At 31.0% G+C, this 22,032-nt stretch overlaps 3 protein-coding genes across 4 annotated transcripts; all 3 read left to right on the forward strand.

The window, feature by feature from the left end:
• On the forward strand, positions 1-3,401 carry LOC110734819 (protein FAR1-RELATED SEQUENCE 5-like). Its single transcript, XM_021914965.1, has 5 exons — positions 1-121; positions 1,137-1,513; positions 1,820-2,538; positions 2,673-2,712; positions 2,826-3,401. The coding sequence occupies exons 1-5, from the start codon at positions 1-3 to the stop codon at positions 3,399-3,401; spliced, it is 1,833 nt and encodes a 610-aa protein (XP_021770657.1).
• Positions 3,172-7,282, forward strand: LOC110734989. The gene is made up of 2 exons (XM_021915108.1): positions 3,172-4,004; positions 4,571-7,282. Exons 1-2 carry the CDS (start codon positions 3,462-3,464, stop codon positions 4,694-4,696), a joined length of 669 nt encoding a protein of 222 aa, XP_021770800.1. The 5' UTR covers positions 3,172-3,461; the 3' UTR covers positions 4,697-7,282.
• An 8,256-nt stretch (positions 7,283-15,538) lies between these two features.
• Positions 15,539-18,400, forward strand: LOC110734990 (ethylene-responsive transcription factor RAP2-3-like). Of its 2 annotated transcripts, none has more exons than XM_021915111.1 (2): positions 15,539-15,919; positions 17,541-18,400. In XM_021915111.1, the coding sequence occupies exons 1-2, from the start codon at positions 15,757-15,759 to the stop codon at positions 18,155-18,157; spliced, it is 780 nt and encodes a 259-aa protein (XP_021770803.1). In that variant the 5' UTR covers positions 15,539-15,756; the 3' UTR covers positions 18,158-18,400. The 2 variants fall into 2 exon arrangements, with proteins under 2 accessions (XP_021770803.1, XP_021770802.1); XM_021915110.1 differs by having other exon boundaries at positions 15,547-15,919; positions 17,517-18,400.
• The last annotated feature ends 3,632 nt before the right edge of the window (positions 18,401-22,032 follow it).

Consider the following 22,032-nt stretch of genomic DNA (forward strand, 5'->3'; position numbering starts at 1 on the left):
ATGGCGTATCAATCAGAACTTCGACATGATTCTGATGCTAGATTTGTTGATGATAACTATGGTGATGATAATGATGATGATAATGGAGGTGAATTTGAAGATATCGTAAACAGAGACGAAGGTAATTTTTGTTGAATTTTTGTTTTGATTATTTATTTGTGGATATATGAATTGTGAAATTATTAAAAATTAGGTTGAATTTGATTTTAGATTTAGATGATTGATTGTTCAATTGATTGTAATTTTTTTTTAATATAGGTTTTTTTTTGTAAATATATATAATTGCTGGACGTTGAAGATGAAGTTCTTTTTATATTTGGACATGTTCTTTATTTTATTGATTTGTTATGTTCATAGTGTATATGTTCTTTTTATGATACATGTTCTTTTTCATATGATTTATGTTCTTTTTGTGAGACATGTTCTTTTTTTTCATGTTCTTTTCATGATACATGTTCTTTTTTTATGATACATGTTCTTTTTATGATACATGTTCTTTTTTTTCATGTTCTTTTCATGATACATGTTCTTTTTTTATGATACATGTTCTTTTTCATATGAGTTATGTTCTTTTTTATGATACATGTTCTTTTTTTTAATATTCATGTTCTTTTTATGATACATGTTCTTTTTTTCATGTTCTTTTCATGATACATGTTCTTTTTTTATGATACATGTTCTTTTTATGATACATGTTCTTTTTCATATGAGTTATGTTCTTTTTTATGATACATGTTCTTTTTTTAAAATATTTCATGTTCTTTTTTTTTTATATATTTTTGGTGATATAATTGTTGGACGTTGAATATGAGGTTCTTTTTATATTTTGTCATGTTCTTTATTTTATTTATTTGTTCATGTTCACAGTGTATATGTTTTTTTTATGATACATGTTCTTTTTCATATGAGTTATGTTCTTTTTATGATACATGTTTTTTTTTTCATGTTCTTTTCATAATACATGTTCTTTTTTATGATACATGTTCTTTTTATGATACATGTTCTTTTTCATATGAGTTATGTTCTTTTTATGATATATGTTCTTTTTTTAATATTCATGTTCTTTTGTATGCAGATGTTCTTTTCATATGAGTTATGTTCTTTTTTTAATATTCATGTTCTTTTTATTATTTTAGGCTTTACTGAGGCAAAGGAATCTGAACTTTATCTCAAAAAAGTCAAGTCTGATGATGAGGCATATGAGTTGTACAATAATTATGCATTTAAACATGGATTTGGTACACGTAAGGCGAAAAAGAATTTTAGAGAAGATAAGGCTACTATTCGCCAACGATTTTGTGTTTGTTCTTATGCTGGTTTTAAGAAAGAAAGAAAGCCAGGTGATGAACCAAAAGTGTATCAGAAGAGAAACTTTCGCACAGGATGCAAAGCAATGATTCAATTTGATGTTGAATTAGATTCTGGTTTGTTTGTTGTTGTCAAACATCTCATGGATCATAATCATAGCAGAGTTCCAGTTTCAAAAAGACATTTGATTAGGTCTCATAGGAAGGTATGATCTTTTTATGATACATGATCTTTAATATTTTAGGATGTTCTTTATTATATATAAGTATGTTCTTTGTGAAAACATTATGTTCATTAATGTTCTTTTTCGTATAATGTAATGTTCTTTATGCATTTTCAGTGTGTTCTTTTTAATAATTTTAATGTTCTTTTTCAGTAACAGTGATGTTCAATTTATTTTCATAATTGTTCTTTTTAGTTTGCATCATGTTTATTAATGTTTATATTGATACTGATGTTCTTTTCTGAAATATTGATTTTAACATGTTCTTTTTTTCTTAACTATTTATAGATCAGTCAAGAACAATTTGGTATGCTTAATAGTTTAACTGAGAATGGTATACGTGTTGCTGATGCTGTTCGAGTTTTAAAAAATCAAGCTGGTGGTGAGAAAAATTTGGGATTTCTTTGCAGCGATGCTTATGATGCTTTAGCTTCAGAGAAGAGGAAGAAGTTTGATGGTTGTGATACTAAGCAACTACTCAGTTATTTTAAAGAACGCAAATCAAATGAGTATGACTTCTACTATGATTTTGATGTTGATGATAAAGGTCATTTGCAATCTTTCTTCTTTCGAGACAATGGGATGAAGGTTGATTATGATGCTTTTGGGGATTTATTGGTTCATGATACAACATATCGTACAAATAAATATGCTATGATTTGTGGTCCATTTGTTGGTATGAATCATCACAATAAAAATGTTATGTTTGGCATTGGATTTTTGATTAATGAGAAGTGGGAGTCATTTGTGTGGTTGTTCACTACCTTTTTGAAATCGATGGGTGGTAAACATCCCGTTACAATCATGACTGATCAGGCCCAAGCTATGGCCAAGGCTATTAGAATTGTCTTCCCAAATTCTCGGCATCGATTATGTACTTGGCATATCAAAGAGAATTCAAAGAAAAATATCAAAGGACTGAGGGCAAAAAAAGGGTTTAATGAATTGTTTGACATAGTCCTAAAATACACAGATACTATTCAGGAGTTTGAGCACTATTGGTCTAGGTAATATTCTTTTGATGTTATGATTTTATTTTGATTTTATGATTTATATTTTCACATGTTCTTTTTTGTATAATGTAATGTTCATTATGCATTTATAGTATGTTCTTTTTAATAATTTTAATGTTCTTTTTCAGAAATAGTGATGTTCATTATATTTTCACAATTGATCCTGATGTTCTTTTTCAGAAATATTGATGTTCACATGCTCTTTTTGTATAATGTAATGTACAATGTACTGTTTAATATGTTTTTTTTGGCAATTACTATTGTTCATTATATCTTTACAGTATGTTCTTTTAGTAAGAATTATGTTCATTAATGTTTTTCCAAATTTCAGCATGCTTACAAAATATGATTGCAAGAATAATAGTTGGATCAACAACTTGTATAACATCAGAGACATGTGGTGCCCTGCATACTGTAAGGACTATTTTAGTGGTGGTATTTTATCTTCTCAGAGAAGTGAAACTACAAACAGGTCTGTTTCCCGTAGACTTCATATCACTCATGGGCTTTGTGAGTTTTACAATTCTTTCATTGAGGTTGTTGATGAATGGAGGAGTAAAGAAAGCAGAAATGATTATGACAGCATAACTGGCAATCGTCATTTAGTGTGGGCAGATATTGGTTTGTTAGAGCATGCTCGAAACATTTACACAATTCAAGTGTATATACTATTTGAGGATAATTTTGTGAGTGGTGTTCCTTGCACAGCAAAGATAATAGGAATTCAACATCCTCTTTATGAGTATCATGTTGGGCATACAAAGAGGGATTTGATCATGCACACTGTTTCTTTTGATGAATCATTGGTTTCAGTTGATTGTGCATGCAAATATTTTAGTGAGGTTGGACTACTATGAAAGCATTCATTGCGTGTTCTTCATTTGAACAACATCACCTACATCCCAAAGAGGTATATTATGAAGAGATGGACAAAGGCTGCAATGTGTACTCGGGTTGATGATAATGTTGTAGCTGAATCGGGAGTTACACCTTCAAATGTGTGGAGATTACATATTATTAGGAATTTTATAAGGCTTCCTGATCGTGCACAAATTGATTTAAAGTCGCGAACTGTCATTGAGGAAGCTATTGATGAGTGCACCAACAAAATTGATATTCTTCTAAGGAAAGATGAAAGTGAAAATCAAGAGTCTTCAAATACTGATTGTCAGTCAACTGTAACACAAGATCAAGGAGATGGTAATTTGTTGGAACCACAAGGAGTAAATGAAGAATGTGTTCCTCAAACTGAAGATGTGAATGGTAAACAAAAAGCTGTAGTTCAAGTAGAAATTAAAGATCCTATCAAGAGAAGAAAGAAGGGGCAAAGAAACACTAGACCTAAGAGTACACAAGAAAAGATAACCAACAAGCTAAAGGGTCAAAAAATCAAGTCATGGAAAAGGAAAACAACAAGAGGTGTTTCAAAATTGAAACAAAAAGCTCAAACTACGATTAAGGTACAGATTTGAGAACTCACAATACCATGTTCTTTTTACTTTACTTTATGTTCTTTTATATATATGTTCTTTTTACTTTACTTTATGTTCTTTTATATATATGTTCTTTTTACTTTATTTTATGTTCTTTTATATATATGTTCTTTTTACTTTACTTTATGTTCTTTTTTACAAAATTAAAAGTTTATATGTTCTTTTTAAATATATGTTCTTTTTACCTTACTTTATGTTCTTTTTTACAAAATTAAAAGTTTATATGTTCATTTCAAATTAATATATGTTCTTTTTAAATATATGTTCTTTTTACCTTACTTTATGTTCTTTTTCACAAAATTAAAAGTTTATATGTTTATTTCACATTAATATATGTTCTTTTTATATATATGTTCTTTTTACCTTACTCTATGTTCTTTTTTACAAAATTAAAAGTTTAAGTTTTCATTTCACATTAATATATGTTCTTTTTATGTATATGTTCTTTACATATCTTAACTTTCTTTTTCCATTAATATATATACTGCTTAACTTATTTTATTTTATTTTTTTTTTCATTTGTTGTGTTATAGGAATTTATGGTTGTACCAAAAGGAAACATATTGGCACATTCAAATGAGTTTGGAGGATCATTAGAGTATTTTGAACCTGATGAGTATTTTGGAGTTCATGTACTTCCTTTTGAACCTTGTCATTAGTAAGAAAATTTAGATTTAATGTTAGTTTTACTTTTTTTTTTATATATTTTGTAGTAGATTCAGCATATTAAAGGTTTTTTGAACTTATATGATTTCTTATATAGCATATTATGCACACTTGTATTCATTTCAAATCAAATAAACAATAGTCATTGATTAAAAAGAACATGTCATTGATTAAAAAGAACATGTTCTTTAGTCAAAAGAACATATCATAAATTGTAAAAGAACATTACTTATATAATAGGAATATGTTTTTTGCAAAAAAAAGAACCAAGTCATATAAATACATATAAATAATTGAAAAAATAATAAACTGCTGCTATTACGTTAATGTTTCAACATCCAAATAAACCTGAAATTTTAAATGTTCCCTAATTCTTTGAAATGTTTTTTGGCACGAGCACACATTTCTGGTTTCTTCATGTTGAGATCAGTGGTGATAAGCTCATATGTGTACCTCAATCTTAGCTTCTTCAATGCATCAAACTGTAAAAAGTGAATGAATAAATTACAACTCAGTCAATAAAAACAAAGCACAAATTCATTTATAGATAGACAAATCTTACATTATTAGCTTTGAGACCACAAGTCCATTTTTTCTTCCCAAAATATGTTTCCATGTGTCTCATTGCATACACACCACAATCAATATTGTTTTTCTCAGTCCTCCATGGCATTTGAACTAACTTCACAGGGTAATTGGACATGTTCTCCCCTATTTTAATATCTTTGCTTTGCAAGTATAACCCAAGAGCATCTCTCTATTAAAAAAGATTATAAGTTATTATCATAAAGAACATAAAAAAAAAAAACATAACGGTTGACTAAAAAGAACATACGACACTGAATTCTTACTAATTTTTCAGGATAGTCAAAATATTTATTCTCCATTGGGATTCCATCTGCAAGTGGTCTGTTGTCAAGTATATCTACTGTCTTTGTCCTAGTGTTGATGACAACAACATAGAAATGTACAGATACGTACACAGGGAAGAAGAACTGAAACATTTAAAAAGAACATGTCATCGAAGAAAAAGAACATAAGTATTAAATAAAGAACATGTTATTGTCTACAAAAGAACATAACTAGTAAATAAAGAACATGTTATCTATAAACAAAAAGAACAAACTACAACAAATTAAAATGAACATAAGTGGTAAATAAAGAACATGTTACCTAAAAGAAATAGCATACTATAGCTTATGAAGAAAAAAATTTCAACTTACCAATTGATATCCATCTGAAGAAAAAGAACATTCATGGTACAATAAAGAACATTTCACTAAAAAGAACATCCATAATATATAAAAGAACATGCACACTGAAAAAGAACGTTCATGATACATAAAAAGAACATCCAGAATATATAAAAAAACATGTGATTAAAAAGAACATGTTCTTTAGTTAAAAGAACATAAGTATTAAATAAAAAACATGTCATTGACTACAAAAGAACATAACTAGTAAATAAAGAACATGTTATTTATAAACAAAAAGAACAAGCTACAACAAACTAAAATGAACATAAGTGGTAAATAAAGAACATGTTACTTAAAAAAAATAGCATACTATAGCATATGAATAAAAAAATTTCAACTTACCAATTGATATTCTTCTGCAGATTCTATTTTGTTACTTTCATTGAGCCAAAAATGCATAGTCTCAAAAAATTTGTCAATCCTATATCTAGGTGTTGGTGATTGACTATCATCAGCATATGACTCATTCATGCATAGTTGATTCTTTAAAAAAAAAAAATCATATAAAAAAAATTTGAACACAATAATTAAAAAATAAAGGAATAAAAAGAACATATTTCACTAAAAAGAACATATCTCACTAAAAAGATCATCAGGAATTATGTTACTCACAAAGGCATTGTTTGCAAAGAAAATCCTTTTTTTATCATCAACAGAATTCCTTGAATTGAGGATTAATGCCCAAGCATCAATAATATCAGTGTATAAATACACATTGCCCCCAAGTGTTCTGAATATTTCTCTTGTCAAATTTGTATGCCCATCATCATACATCCATTCACTAGGAAAACAATATGAAATTGTATAAGTTAAATATAAACAAGAGAAAATGATAGTATATACTGCTCTTTAATATGTACCAAACTTACTCGTCATCGAGTTCTGGGGCATATGCATACTCTAATATAGCATGCTCAAACTCTTTTGTTCCTTCTATCATATGAGAATATTTTACAAGGTAAGGTGACTTGTAAATATATGCCTCCTTTCTAACCCTTTTGACAGCTTTAGGGGATCCACTATAAAAAAAATAAAAAAAAAATAAAAAAATTGCAAACTATCATAAGTTAAAGAACATTCATATATATTAACAAAAAAAAAAGAACATTTAATATTTTTTATACAAAAAAAAAAACATTTAATATAAATTATAAAGAACATTTGCCACAATCAAAATGAACATGCTTACTGAAAAGTTTAATAATACTATTAAAAAGATCATCCACTTAAAAGTTTATTTATAACATGCACACTGAAAAAAACATTCATGATACATATCTAAAGAACATTTATAACATTGAAAAAGAACAACAACTAAAAAGAACATTCATAATACATAAAAAGAACATTTCACTAAAAAGAACATCCATAATATATAAAAGAACATGCACACTGAAAAAGAACATTCATGATACATAAAAAGAACATTTCACTAAAAAAATCATCTATAATATATAAAAGAATATGCAAACTACAGAAGAACATTCATGAAACATAAAAAGAACATGCACACTGAAAAAGAACATTTCATAATACATAAAAGTTCATCATACAAAAAAAGTCTTTACCAATCTTCAACCAGAGTTTCTTTTCCTTTTTTCAAATTCTTCTTAGTTATCTCCATTGACTCAATTTTCTTCTTCTCTTTTTCTTCATCTTTTTCCAGAATTTGTGTTTCAACCCTTTCTTTTGCAATTGTTTTCTCTGCCTTTTCTTCCCTTTGTTCATTTTGTCCTTCTTCCATGCTTTTGTCATTCACCCTTATAACACTCAAAAAGAATATAAGAACATATATAAAGTAAATAAAAGAACATACAATACTTACTCAAATAAAAAACATAATTTAATAGATAAAAGAACATAATTAATAAAAAAAAGAACATGCTTATAAATAAAAGAACATGAATGTACTTTCACAAGAGTCAAAGAACAAACAATACCAAACAAAAAGAACATGCATATAAATAAAAGAACATGAATGTTCTTTCAAAAGTGAAAAGAACATACAAAAGTTAAATAAAAAACATATTCTTTCAAGAGTCAAAGAACAAACAATACCAAACTAAAGAACATTTTTATTAAACAAAAACAACATATAAAGTCAAACTAAATAACATATTCTTTAAATAGTCAAAGAACAAACAATATCAAACTAAAGAACATATTTATTAAACAAAAAGAACATACTTATAAATAAAAGAACATGAATGTTCTTTCACAAGTGAAAAGAACATACAAAAGTCAAATAAAGAACATAAACCTGTTCATCATAATAATATTACACATTAATAATTCAAATAATACATTTCTGAATAAACAAATTGCATAATTAAAAGTCAGTATTTGAGTCAGTTAGTTACCCCATCGTTTGATTACTCATGACTTGGTCCATTGCATTGGACTCCAATTGTTGCTCGGTGAAGTGTGAATCATATTGAGAAATGTCATCAAAAGCCTGATCACCCATATTGATTGTACTTGACATGCTTAACCCAAGTGTAAGCATTAGGTCACATGATGATTCAGGCAATGTGGTGGTTGGAGTAATGACATTAAATACAATTGGTTCAAGTGTGGATGATTGAGTTCTCTCCTCCTGAACTCCAGTATCTTCAACACTCATATTGTCACCAAATTCCTTGGTGTTTTCCTAAAAACCATCCATCTTGATAACATTATCTACCATTTCACCAAACCAGTCAGAGGCAAAGAAATCAGTGTCCTGACTAAGAATAGAAGTCCCTTCTTCTCGCTGTGTAGGTATATTTTTCTGATTTTCTTGGGAAAATTTGATTCCAGAACATTTTGCCCACATTGTACTCACATTTAATAATGTGGTGTCTACATCAAGTGTGTTACCATGGAACCTCTCCCCTAATTTTAAAACATTTGAGAGGTTCACAAACCCTTCAGCAATTCTCTCTGTTGCCTGACGAAGCAATAGAGTATATTCCTAAAAGATGATGAAGTATATCATGCATACATTAGCAGAAGAATATATTGAATATATTCAACAAAGTATAGAACATGCGATGAAAACGAAAAGTTTATATTGTACCTGCAAATTTGTAGGTTGATGCTGATGTTGTTGTTGCTCTTGATGCTCATGTTGTTGATGTTGTTGTTCATGTTGTTGCTCTTCTTGTGGTTGTTGCTGCTGCTGTGGTTTTTGTTGTTGTTGTTGTTCCTGCTGCTGCTGTTGTTGTTGTTGCTTCTGCTGTTGTTGTTGTTGCTGTTGCTGTTGTTGATGTCCTTCAACATCTTCAATGGCTAAGACTTGGCTAATTTCTGGGGCTTTGATTCTATCCAAAACTGTGCCAATCCCAAAGCCATTTGTTACCTCAAGATTAACCCTTTCCTTGATCATATCACCATTCCACTCTTTGACAAGAGGAATTTCTCTTGGAAAACTTGATGTACCCCGTTTAAGGCGATCAAAGTAGCAAATCTACATAATTAAAGAATGAAACAAATGATAATCTACAAATACATTCATAATAATTAAAAAGAACATAAAATTAAAAAAAACATCCACAATTTATAAAAAGAACATCCAAATATTTAAAAAGAACATCCATAATGAAAGTTAAAAAGAACATCAATCTAAAAAAAGAACATCCATAATGAGAGTTAAAAAGAACATCAAACTAAAAACAATCATCCAAAATATATATAAAGAACATCCATAATGAAAGTTAAAAAGAACATTAAACTAAAAAAGAACATCTAGAATGTGAGTTAAAAAGAACATCCATAATGAGAACATCTATAATGAGAGTTAAAAAGAACATCCATAACGAGAGTTAAAAAGAACATTAAACTAAAAAAGAACATCCAGAATTTATAAAAAGAACATTCAGAATATATAAAAAGAACATCCAGAATGAGAGTTAAAAAGAACATCAAACTAAAAAAGAACATCTAAAATATATAAAAAGAACATTTAAAATATAACTTAAAAAGATCATCAAACTAAAAAGAACATCAAGAAAATATAAAAAGGAACATCCAACATTTATTAAAAGAACATCTAGTACATAAATAATGAAATAAATGATAAACTACAAACTTATTATAAATAATAAAAACTACATATGAAAGTACAAAAAAGTACATATGTACATTAAGAATATTTACTGTAACAAATGGCAATGGTCCAAGAAAGAATCTTTTTCTATCTCCCTTCCAGTAAATAGTCATCTCCTTCAAGCTCTCTACTGTATAGGAAGACCAGTCAAATTTTGATATTTTGTTGGTGTCAGCTGCTGTGTACATGAACCTATCATAAAAAAGCAACAACTAATAAGATAAAGAACATGATTGTATAAAAAGAACACAAACTTTATAGAAAAAGAACATAAACATTAGAGAAAAAGAACACTAACATTAGAGAAAAGAACACTATATTTTTACCTATAAAAAGGCTGTGTGTTAGACACAGACTTGATGCAGGAATTCACTACAATAAGTAAGAAACTCCTCTTCCAATTATCATCAAGGGGAGTGTCTGGATTACCTAACTTTCCAGCTAAATCTGTTAAGTTTGGAATACTCCCATCACTATATGCTTTCACTTCTTTCATCACCTCAAGTAAAACTTCATCCTCAAGGGCAGCATCTTTTATCTCTTCACCTCCAATTGGTAAACCATATACCAGGTGGGCATCAATGGGTTGTATATCAATTTTCTTATTTTTATCACATAAGAAATAGAGACCATCAACTTCCAAGTTCTCCACAAGTGTGGCTGAATACTTAGGGGTGCCCTTTGGCATATCAAGATGCAAGAAACCGCCAAACCCCATATTTTCAATGGCTTGCAACTTGTCCTCCTGTTTTGTGCTCTGCAAAGTTTTTACCAAATTTTGTAAAGGCTTAACAATGTGCCTTTGCTTCAACTCTAAATCCTTTATTTGTACTATAGCCACTTTTTGTTCATCTTCCTTATCATCCTTTGTTTTCATTCTCTTGTTTTTTGGTTTTGGCACACTTACTATTGTAGATTCAGCCTTTGATTGTGAAATTGATTATGAAACACCAACTTCATGTTTCTCCATAACTCGGAACATAGGCTCTCCCAATGGTGCCCTCCTTTTCCTTAATACAATTTTTCTTCCACCACTTTCCTCCACTATACCTTCTTCTACAACTTTATCAGTAGCTGGTTTCCTAGCTGGTTTAGCTGGTGCAGTCTTCCTGATATTTTTTATACAAAAAAATAAAACATTTAATATAAATTATAAAGAACATTTATCACAATCAAAATGAACATGCTTACTGAAAAGTTTAATAATACTATTAAAAATATCATCCCACTTAAAAGTTTATTTATAACATGCACACTGAAAAAAACATTCCATGATACATATCTAAAGAACATTTATAACATTGAAAAAGAACAACAACTAAAAAGAACATCCATAATACATAAAAAGAACATTTCACTAAAAAGAACATCCATAATATATAAAAGAACATGCACACTGAAAAAGAACATTCTTGATACATAAAAAGAACATTTCACTAAAAAAAATCATTTATGATATGTAAAAGAACATGCAAACTAAAAAAGAACATTCATGAAACATAAAAAGAACATGCACACTGAAAAAGAACATTTCATAATACATAAAAAGAACATTTCACTAAAAAGATCATCCATAATATATAAAAGAACATACAAACTACAAAATAACATTCATGAAACATAAAAAGAACATGCACACTGAAAAAGAACATCAATACTTTTTCTTGGTAGCAATTTGTTTGAAACGATAATCTTTCTTCTTTTTTCCTTTGCCTTTCAATTCTTGGGGTTGTGAAGGATCTTCAGTCTTGACTTCTTTTGGTTCTTCTTCTTCATCCCTTCATTTATTTTTTCAAATTATGTATTAATTTAAATAATAAAAGAACAAGAACATACCCAAATCTTAAAAAGAACATTATTGAAATTATGTTAACCAAAAAGAACATCAAAATATATAAAATTTTAGTGACCCTACCAACCAGATCTACAATTTATAATAAAGTTTAAATGCCATTGAATTTTTCAATAACCAAAAAAGGACCAGAACAACATGAATATTCTAGATAATGATACTTTAACTTACTTGGGAATATCCTGTACCATAGTTTCTATGGATCTTAGGATTTGGGGGTCCACAATTGGTTCCATATCATCATGTTTCTTTTTACTCACATTTCCTTTTACATTAAACAATTCACAAAGAGGTAGAGATTCCTCATCCTGTTCTTGTAATTTACTGTAAAATAATTACAAAACAACAACATGAAACCAACTGAAAATTCAATAATTTCAAAACCAATATAAAAATCGAAAAATTGACAAGTTAAAAAATAACCTTTCTTGGTTTTCCTCCAATTGTTGTTCTTCTTTCTCCTCCAATTGTTGTTCTTCTTTCTCCTCCAATTGTTCTTTTGGAACATCTTGTACTTCTTTGCTTTAATCATTTAAAAACCCAAAATGAACAAAATTAAACATTTTAAACACCAAATTATTGACGAAAAACTGATTGCATGTACAAAATTATTACTTACACTTCACTAGAATCCACCATTTGTTCAAATTTGAAAGTTTAATTGTTGAAATTAGAACAATTAATCCTAGATTTTCACTTTGAATATGACGGTTTTACGGTTTTAATTTAAAAAATAGAAAAAAGATAGAGAGAAAAGATCTAGAGAGAGAGAGAAAATATCTAGAGAGAGAAAAGATTACTTGTGAAATGATTTAACTCACAATAATTACCAAAAAAGGTGGGCCATGTGTCAGTTATTTTCCGAAAAAAAAGTAACCCACCTTTCCATTTCTCGCGTTCTTTTTAACCAACTCTTTATGTTCTTTTATTAACCCATGTTCTTTACAATCCTTCTTAATGTTCTTTCCGCCTTTTTAACTTCGCTAGGGGTCTGCGTTTTATGTTTTAGCGTATGTCGTTTTGATCATGGTGCACCCGGGTGCACCAACCAATAATTACATATTGCATGCATTAGTTTCTGTACAATAATTGTGGTGTATGTGAATGTTCATTCAAAGTATAGTAAGGCATATTTACAACTTTGATGGAAAATTAGAAAGACATATTTATATTCCAACGGGCTTATAATTATGATGAAATTATATATGACGTTGATCTAATATTATTTATGAATCATGTAAGAAAAGTTCCCGAAGAACTTATATGCAACGTATTTATGCCCTACAAATTTTATATCTTGAATATTGCAATTATTATCAAAATCTTGAATAGTCTGTGTGACTACATCATTGACATCTCAACCTAAAGTTTGAGCATATGAAAGTTAGTGAGATTTTCTTTTTGTATTTACAAGAGAGCTATCGTGTCAATTATGAAACGTTTATGAATAGTCTAGAGTTTATTGAGATTTGCTTTTTGTAGTTGCAAGAGAGCTATCGTGTCAATAAAGAGTATCAATGGAATACTTATGTGTGAGAATGTTTTCTTATGGTCCAGAAGAACCATGATTAGCGTATCTAATTACATGTGTTATATTATAATTCAGATGAGATTGAAGAACGACATTAATAATATCAAGTTTTGTCATCAAATTATTATTAATAAATGTTTGATCAAATAATGATCATCGATTTCTATTATTCACGACCTCCAGAAGAAGGCCTAACCGCATAAGTTTAACTTTTAAATAACTTTATTCAAATAGAGGTTTGGAATGATGTAGAGATAAATACATGTATGGTGAAATGAAGACAGTTCACATGTTCACTTGAAGACTTGAAGATGCAATTTCAGTTTAGGAGGATCGAAGACCAACGATTGATATTTTACTACATATTAGAAGATATCCAACTATATTGGATTCATTGTTGCGGCACTAGAAGATCTCAAATTATGTATTTATCAGGAGGAGAAAATACGCGCTGCACTCTTTTTCCCTAGACCATGGTTTTGTCCCACATTAGGTTTTCCTGGTAAGGTTTTTTATGAGGCGGCATCTCGAGCATATTACGAAGAATGTTGTACTCTTTTTCCTTCATTAGGTTTTTATCCCACAGAGTTTTTCCTAATAAGGTTTTAACGAGGCACACTCTTGATAATGGACATCCAAGGGGGAGTGTTATGAAATATTGTGCGGATATCCATTATCCTCCTTTTATCATTTCGGAATATTCTAGATCTAGGGTTTATTATTATCTAAGTAAACCCTTGTTATATTGTATGTATATATATCCCCCACTCTATGGAATAAGAGAGACTGATTTATTCTCTCCCCAATTTCTCTCCTATCTCTCTTTATTTTCTCTTCCATATTTAACAACTACCTCTTTTTTATAATAATTGACACGTTAAACTTTTTTCACTATTCACAACCTAGCTTTGACTATAGATATTTAGTAACGTATGAAAATAGATTTTATCTTGAAATATGTTGTTACATACAGTACTGTAGGAATTAAAACAAAGTTTAATAATAACTTCTTAATTACTTTTACTAATATTTATTTGTATATATATTTATATGTATTTATGGTCAAACGAGGTCATTGGAAGGTGGGCCAAGTTTTACTGTATCTAGGGGTGTTCAAAAATTGGTCTGGATCGAAAAATGGACCAGACCAAATTAATCGGTCCGGTCTCTGGGTCGAGAAATTTGTTTTTTCGGTCTTCGGTCCGGTCCAAAACCCTATAAAAACCGGTCTTGGATCGGACCAGTTTTTTGCTTAAAATTATACATAAAACCTTTAATAATAATTAAGATTATCCTTAGCAAGCTTGGAAAACTTTAGTCGTATGAGCTATTTTATACCAAACATATAAAAAAAGACGTTAAAATAATGTTTTTCTTTTAATTTTTTCGAGTTTTCCATAAATTATTTAAAATTTAGGAAATTTTTTTTATAAAAATTCTAAAACCGGTCCAAACTGGCCCGGTCTGGGTTTTGGACCGATTTTTACGGTTCGGTCCTAGCTTAATCGGTCCGGTCTTCGGTTCTTGAAATTCAATTTTTCAGTCTTCGGTCATGAACATCCCTAACTGTATCAATAAGGCCTGATACATGAATACAACCTTGTTTAGTTTCTATTTTTACTCATTTCAGAAAAAAAAGAAAAAAAAAAGTTATGATCAGAAAAAATAAATTCAGATCAGATCAAATTAGAAAAAATAAGATCTGATCATATTATCGTTTAAAATTTAATTTTTTATCGCTAAATATCTTTAATTTCATAATGAAAAAATTTATGAAAATTATATACTAACAATATACACATTATATTCTTTCAAAAAAAAAATATACACATTATTAAGAATCTAACAAGACCCCACTTAATATATTTTTTCTTTATAAATTATCGTAAACTTAAGATTAATGTTTGATCAAATCAGACAATTAAATCAAATTAGATCAAACCATATTAAATAAGTTTAGATAAGCAAACATAAGGTGAACTAAACAAGCCTTTACTCTGACCGATGGACTATTAAAGACAAGGATATTTAGTTTACGACTTGACGTTAAAAACGCAGCCAAGTTGAACAATAACACAACAACTTGGGCAGTACCCGTGTGACTTGCTCATTATTTTACCCAATAAATAAATTTCGTATTAATGTTTTCGTATTATTGCCTCCTCTAGGCTCTAGTAGTCACTTCTATCTTCGTTATTTAGCAGTCTCAGCTTTCTTTATAAATAACCAAACCTCTCACCTTTTATCCCCCTCTTTCTCATATCTACTTTTGCAAAGCCAACCTTAAAAAAAAGTAGTTGAATGTTGAAGATTAGGTGTTGAACATAATGTGCGGTGGCGCTATTATCTCCGACCTCATCGCCGCCAAGCGCGGTCGCAATCTCACCACTCACGATCTCTGGTCCGAGCTCGATGCCGACCTTCTTTCCTCTTTTCCTCCTAAATCTAAATCATCGCCCCCTTCTCAACCAACGCTTACCCCTCAAAGAGGTATGTTTTTTTTTTATTTTTTTTATTTCCTCCAAAGAGTATATTTGTATATATTGTTTATTGTATTTTTGTAGTTTTACTTTTGTTTTGTAACATAAAATTAAGGTCTCCATAAACTAAAAGATAGTTTGTATTGCACCAAAAAAATAAAATAAAAAATAAAGATGGTTTGTGAGTTCATTATAAAACTATGCGTTGATGATGGATTTTATTAATTTTGTTTTGGTTATATGGATTTAATTTTCTTTCCTACTTTTATTTTGGTTTATATTGATAGTTAATTAATTTTGTGGTAAAATTTTCAAACATTTCCCGATAATTATTATTATAATATAAGTATAATGCTAGTTCGTATTAACTTTATATAAACATTAAATCTAGGAAAGTTTGTGTGAAAGGACATTTTAAGTGATCGATTTTGTTTAAAAGGATCTTTTAAGTGAAAATTTGTGAAAAATGACCTTTTAAGTTGTATTATAGTGTGGGCTTTTTTTAAAAAAATTACGTGACTCATGAGATTCAACTCCGGAGCTCCGCCGTTGACCACCCGAAAAAGTTAGTCTAGTACCCCTCACAGAAAAAAAATATTGTGAGGAATACTAGGCTAATTTTTTCGGGTGGTCAACGGCGGAGCTCCGAGGTTAAATCTCATGAGTCACGTGATTTTTAAAAAAAAAGCCCACATGTTTTTTTAAAAAATATGAAAGGGGGAAAATTGAAAAAGGGGTAATTCAAAAATAAGGGAAATTTGGGAGAAAATAAAAATATGTGGGCTTTTTTTTAGAAGTCATGTAACCCCCACGTGAGAGTCAACGTCGGAGCTCCGCTGTTGACCACCCGGAAAACCTAGCCTAGTATCCTCTTACAACATAATATAAACTTAAAAGATCCTTTTTTACAACTTTTCACTTAAAAGGTCCTTTTAAACAAAATCGTTCACTTAAAATGTCCTTTTACACAAATCATCCTTAAATCTATTTTTATGAAATGGTTTCCGTATAAATTAAAGCATTCCCGTATAATAAGTTAATGTTCTTCATTTATTAAATTTGTCCATTCCCGTATAATATGTATACGTCAAATATTTTCCTTTTTAGATACTCTTATAATAATTCGTTTTAGGTGCAAATTACACAAGAAATTACGTTAAATATTTATTTTTTTGGGTGCAAATTACGTTAAATTAATAATGTTTTAATTATTAATTTATTTTGGCGCAAAAAAATACAGTATTTCAACATGATGTCGACACAACTTTCGATAGCCGAGATGAAACAGTACATGCCATTGAGCTGATAAGATAACAAAATACATTATCATTATTATCATTATCATTACCATTATTGGTTTTTTGTTTTTTGTACAACAAACAAAGAGAGAGTACTTTAATATGTTTGCTTCTTGTTCAAAGTTCATACATTGATGCATGAATTTCAATTCGTGTCAGGTGATAGAACTAAAGAATCAACAAAACCATTAATCAACCAAATTATACTCACTTCGTATAAATAAATGAAGAATTGATGATCATATTATGTATAGAAATGGACAAATTTAATTTATTAATATGAATCTGACATAAGATGTTGTCATGTAGATCACTTTGTCATGAATTTGTTAGGTTCGCCGTTTGATGGGGTGAAAACTCATCAGGAAGATGTCAACCGAGCAGAGCGAGTTGCAAACCCGAGTCAGACTCCGCGAACTCGGAAGAATGTATACCGAGGAATAAGACGGCGCCCGTGGGGTAAATGGGCGGCCGAGATCCGAGACCCGCGTAAAGGCGTTCGGGTCTGGCTCGGCACTTTCAACTCCCCTGAAGAAGCTGCCCGTGCTTATGATGCCGCCGCGAAGAAGATTCGCGGCGACAAGGCCAAGCTCAACTTCCCAGACACCCCACCACTACCACCGTCTCCATTGCTGACGGCACCGTTGGAGGAGATCTTCCTACCTGTTGCAAAGAGGCAGCGCATATCGGATTTCACCGAGTCGTCAACCCTTAGCAATGAGTCGACTCAGATGCCAATGATGAGTATGGGATTCTACGGAGATGGGGTGGACCATCTTACTTCAGAAGAGGATTTTGTGAATGGGATGAATAATAATGACCTGAGTCAGCAAATATTAGACCTTGAATCTTTGCTTGGGCTGGACCACGGGGTTGAACTCGCTGAGTCGGACTCAACGAGTTTGCCCTGGGTCATGGACGAGTTCCCTATGATTAATGGTTATGATTAATACAACAATAAATTTGTGTTATGATTTAGATGCCACTTTACTTTAATTAATGTCACGTATAAACGTTAATGTAATGTTTTAAGACCTTTTAGTTTGATAATTTCTACTTTGTACATAAAGTTAGTAGTATCTTAGCTTGTGATAATTGCTTCTTTGCCCAAATTAAACTAATACTCCTTTGTTTGGAATTAATTATCATGTTAGTGCTCAAGATTATATTATTAACGGGATCTTATAACTGAATTGAAGTTAGCGTTAATGCTAAATAAAACAGCAACTTTTGTGAATAAAAAAAAAATGTAATATGCATGTTTCAGTAATTTTGTTTCGAGTAATTGCATGCATGTGTAAAGATATGTACTCCGTGTTACAGAGTCACAAACTTTCATATGTAGCTGGCCACACGATGTGACCAACTATAATTTTTTTTTTAAAAAATAAAATAAAATCTTACACCACAAGTCTTTTCTCTCTCCTCTTCTCTTCTTCTCCAAGCCAGTCTCAGACCACACATTTCCAACAATCGTACCCCTGCTCCACCCAATTTTTCTCTCCTCTTTGCCAAAAAGAACGGGCAATGCATAAAAAGTTGTTGCCGTTTGTAATGCCGATATCAAATGAGTTGGAAAAGAATTACTTGGACTCTTCGATATATCCAGATTTTAAGATTCAAGCCATCAAATGCTGATATGCACCCGCTGCACCTTGCTAATTTTGACCCTGTCCACAATCTTTCTTCTTCGACTATATCAGTTCTTGCTGATGGCCGATTTTTTGCTGTTAATTGGCGTGGGTTTTGCGGGTTGTGAGGTAGGTGGGATGTGTGAGATAGAAGAAGGTTGTTGCGGTGGTCAGGCGCGATGGAGAAGCTGCTGTGAGGTGCGAAGGTGCTGGCTGCTACAACTTGTTTTGATTGGGGTTTTTTGTTGTTGGTTGTTTTGATTTGAAGCAGGGTATTAGGGTTGAAGGTTGGAGAGAATTTTGTTTTGGGTTACTTGGTCATGGGTTATTAGATCGGTCAGAGGTTACTAGGTCGGTCGGGGGTTACTTGGTTAGGGGTTACTAGGTCGGTCAGCGATTACTAGATTGGTGATCAGGGGTTACTAGGTCAGTCAGGAGTTACTAAGTCGGTCAAAAATTACTCAGTTAGCAATTACTAGACGAGTGAGAAGTTGCTTGATCAGGGGTTATTTGTGTGTTAGCTGGTCACACGGTATGATCAGTCACACACAAAACCTGTTGTTACAAAGTTGCTTTAAAAAATAGGGGGCAGCTATCAATTTGTGTTTGATTTTGTTTTGAGTTAATTGAAGCAAACGGCTTTTGTCAGTTCGTACACCTGTCCACACAATGATTTTTGGCCAACATAGTTAGTCTTATCTTTTTTTTTTTTTTTTTTTTGAAAGAAAGTTAGTCTTATCTTTATTTTTCTTATGTTTTTTATTTTTTATTTTTTTGTAAAAAACATATAAGAAAAATCTTTGAGCTTATCTTGCTCTTAATTTTACAAAATAAAAATTGAAAATAAAATGTAAAGTATTATCAATTTGTCAACTAAAATGTGACTTGTTAACTTACCAGATTATCCCATGTGCGATGCACAGTTTTAATAAAAAAATCATAGTATAGAACTCGTATATACAATGAATCTTTTTAATTTTGTCATAAATTCATTGGAAGGAGATTTTTTGAAAGAAATATAGTTTGAATATTTCAGGAAACTTCTGGACGTTTGAATATTAATGTTAAGGACTTGAGGAGAGGGAATGATAGATCTTTAAATCAAAAGAAAAGAATACAGTTGCTATTCAATTTACTATACTTCGGTTTTCAAGATTAAAGTTATTGAAAGAACTTAATTAGCTTGTTTACGAAGTATCATACAAAAGAAAAAAAAATCCTTTAAAAAAAAATTATAACTATCACAAAATAATGACATCATCAATGGTTTTAGGCGAGAAAAAATTTCATATAAAGCGACATCTATACAGTTTTGAAGAGAAATGATGTCACCAATGTTTTATTTTAGTAATAGTTAATATATTTCACTATTGTATTAGTCTTTGCATGTACGATGAACCCATCCATTGACAACTATTTCTATGAATGAGTAAGTGAATATATTTGTGTGAAAATAAAAAAAATTATCTTAGAGGCATGTTTATGACCAGGGGCGGAGCTAGAAGGGGACGAGTGGGGACACTTGTCCCCCCATTTTCAAAAAAAAATTAAAAAAAAAAAATTTAAAAAAAAAAACAAAAAAACGCAATTACAGAGTGCTCTGTGCGACATTTGCAGCCAAACCCTAAGTCTTTCAATTTTTAATTTCTCTCTCTTCGATTCGCCCTCACCTCGCCAGAGTCGCCTGACGCTGTCCACCGTTCTCCGGCAGTTCGCAGCAGTGAGGCCAATGACGAGGTTCGACAGATGACAGCGCACAGCGGACAACCTTCAATTCCGTTCGACAGTCACCAAAATTAAAAAACCAAAGTCCTGTCTGTCGCTCGGTCGCTGCCTGCCAAACCCCTCATCGTCGTCGGTCGTCCGTCAGTCGCCAGTCGCCGCCTCGGTCATCTTCTGGTTTTCGCTGCATCTAAAGGTATGTCTTAACTCTTAAATATATTAATTTGTTCTTCTAATTGAAAATTTGAAATCCCCAATTTGCAATTTTAATTGTTAACCCAATAACCCTTTCTTTCTCCCCATACTTTACTTATTTTCTGAGGCTATATATTCTGAAAAGGGTATCGGAATTTGTGTCAAATATTGAAGGGGATTTGTTTTGGTCTTTAAATGGGGTTGGTGCTCCTGATTTGATCTTTATTTATGTGCCTGAAGGGTGCCGAGTTGATGCCCCTTTAAATTTGAGGTCTTTCTCACTGAAAGGGAGTGATGCCGAGTCGAATATGTTGCCGGTTTCGAACCCGAGAGTATTGGTGTTGATAGAAGGGAGGAGAGGTGGGTATAGTTGAGGTGTTTTTAGGTGGAGATGGTAACAAGTGTTATTGGACTAATTATGTTCTTGAGGTGATCATCGGTGAAGGAGCAACATTTAGCCATTTTTATGTACAAACACAATCTTTGGGAGCTGCCCATATTAAATGGACTTCCATTAGGCAAGTATATTTGGTTCTGCTTTTATTATGTTTTTGTTGATTAAGTGTCATTATGTGCAACACTTTAGATTTTGTGATATCCTTTGCTTATAATCCTGTTAGTGCATTATCATGTGATTGCTTATACTTCTATTCTTGTTGGTGCTTTGGTATATCAGGATTAAATACATTATAATGCAACTGTCTTCGCTTTTATATTATATCCATAATTTGTCCCCCCAATTTGAAAATCCTGGCTCCGCCAGTGTTTATGACGACCGGTCTCTTTGGCTGAAAAATAACTAATGTAACCTAAGAAAACATATGAACTATATGAATGCCATCTAGACCAGGTTTTTCAGTAACAGGTCATAGATTTTAACAAGAAAAAGTTTGGTGAATTGGTATCTAAGAGACTGGTTGGAGTTTATAGGCGGCTGGTCTCTTTGTTATAAGCTTTTTTTTCTTTTTAGATGGAATGGGGTACAAGCCGTACAGTGGTACCTCTATATACTCATGGATCTGCCGACTCATACCGATTATATATTGTATAAAATAAAGTTTCTTGTGATTTTTTTACAGGCTTATATTTAGGTTAAGTGGCTCCTTCTCTGTTTAGATCCCCAAAATTAAAATTTGATTTTATTTTTAAGGTAAGCAGGGTCCACACAACCCTTCTTATCATAGGAGGAATATGTGGGTGGGAGTGCCCGAGGTGTGACTCTATCCCAGGTCTAAGCTACAGAAACGGGGAGTGGCTCCATTGAGCTATCACTCCCA

Source organism: Chenopodium quinoa, unplaced genomic scaffold (genome assembly GCF_001683475.1).
Source record: "Chenopodium quinoa cultivar QQ74 unplaced genomic scaffold, ASM168347v1, whole genome shotgun sequence".
Taxonomy (NCBI): Eukaryota; Viridiplantae; Streptophyta; class Magnoliopsida; order Caryophyllales; family Amaranthaceae; genus Chenopodium; species Chenopodium quinoa.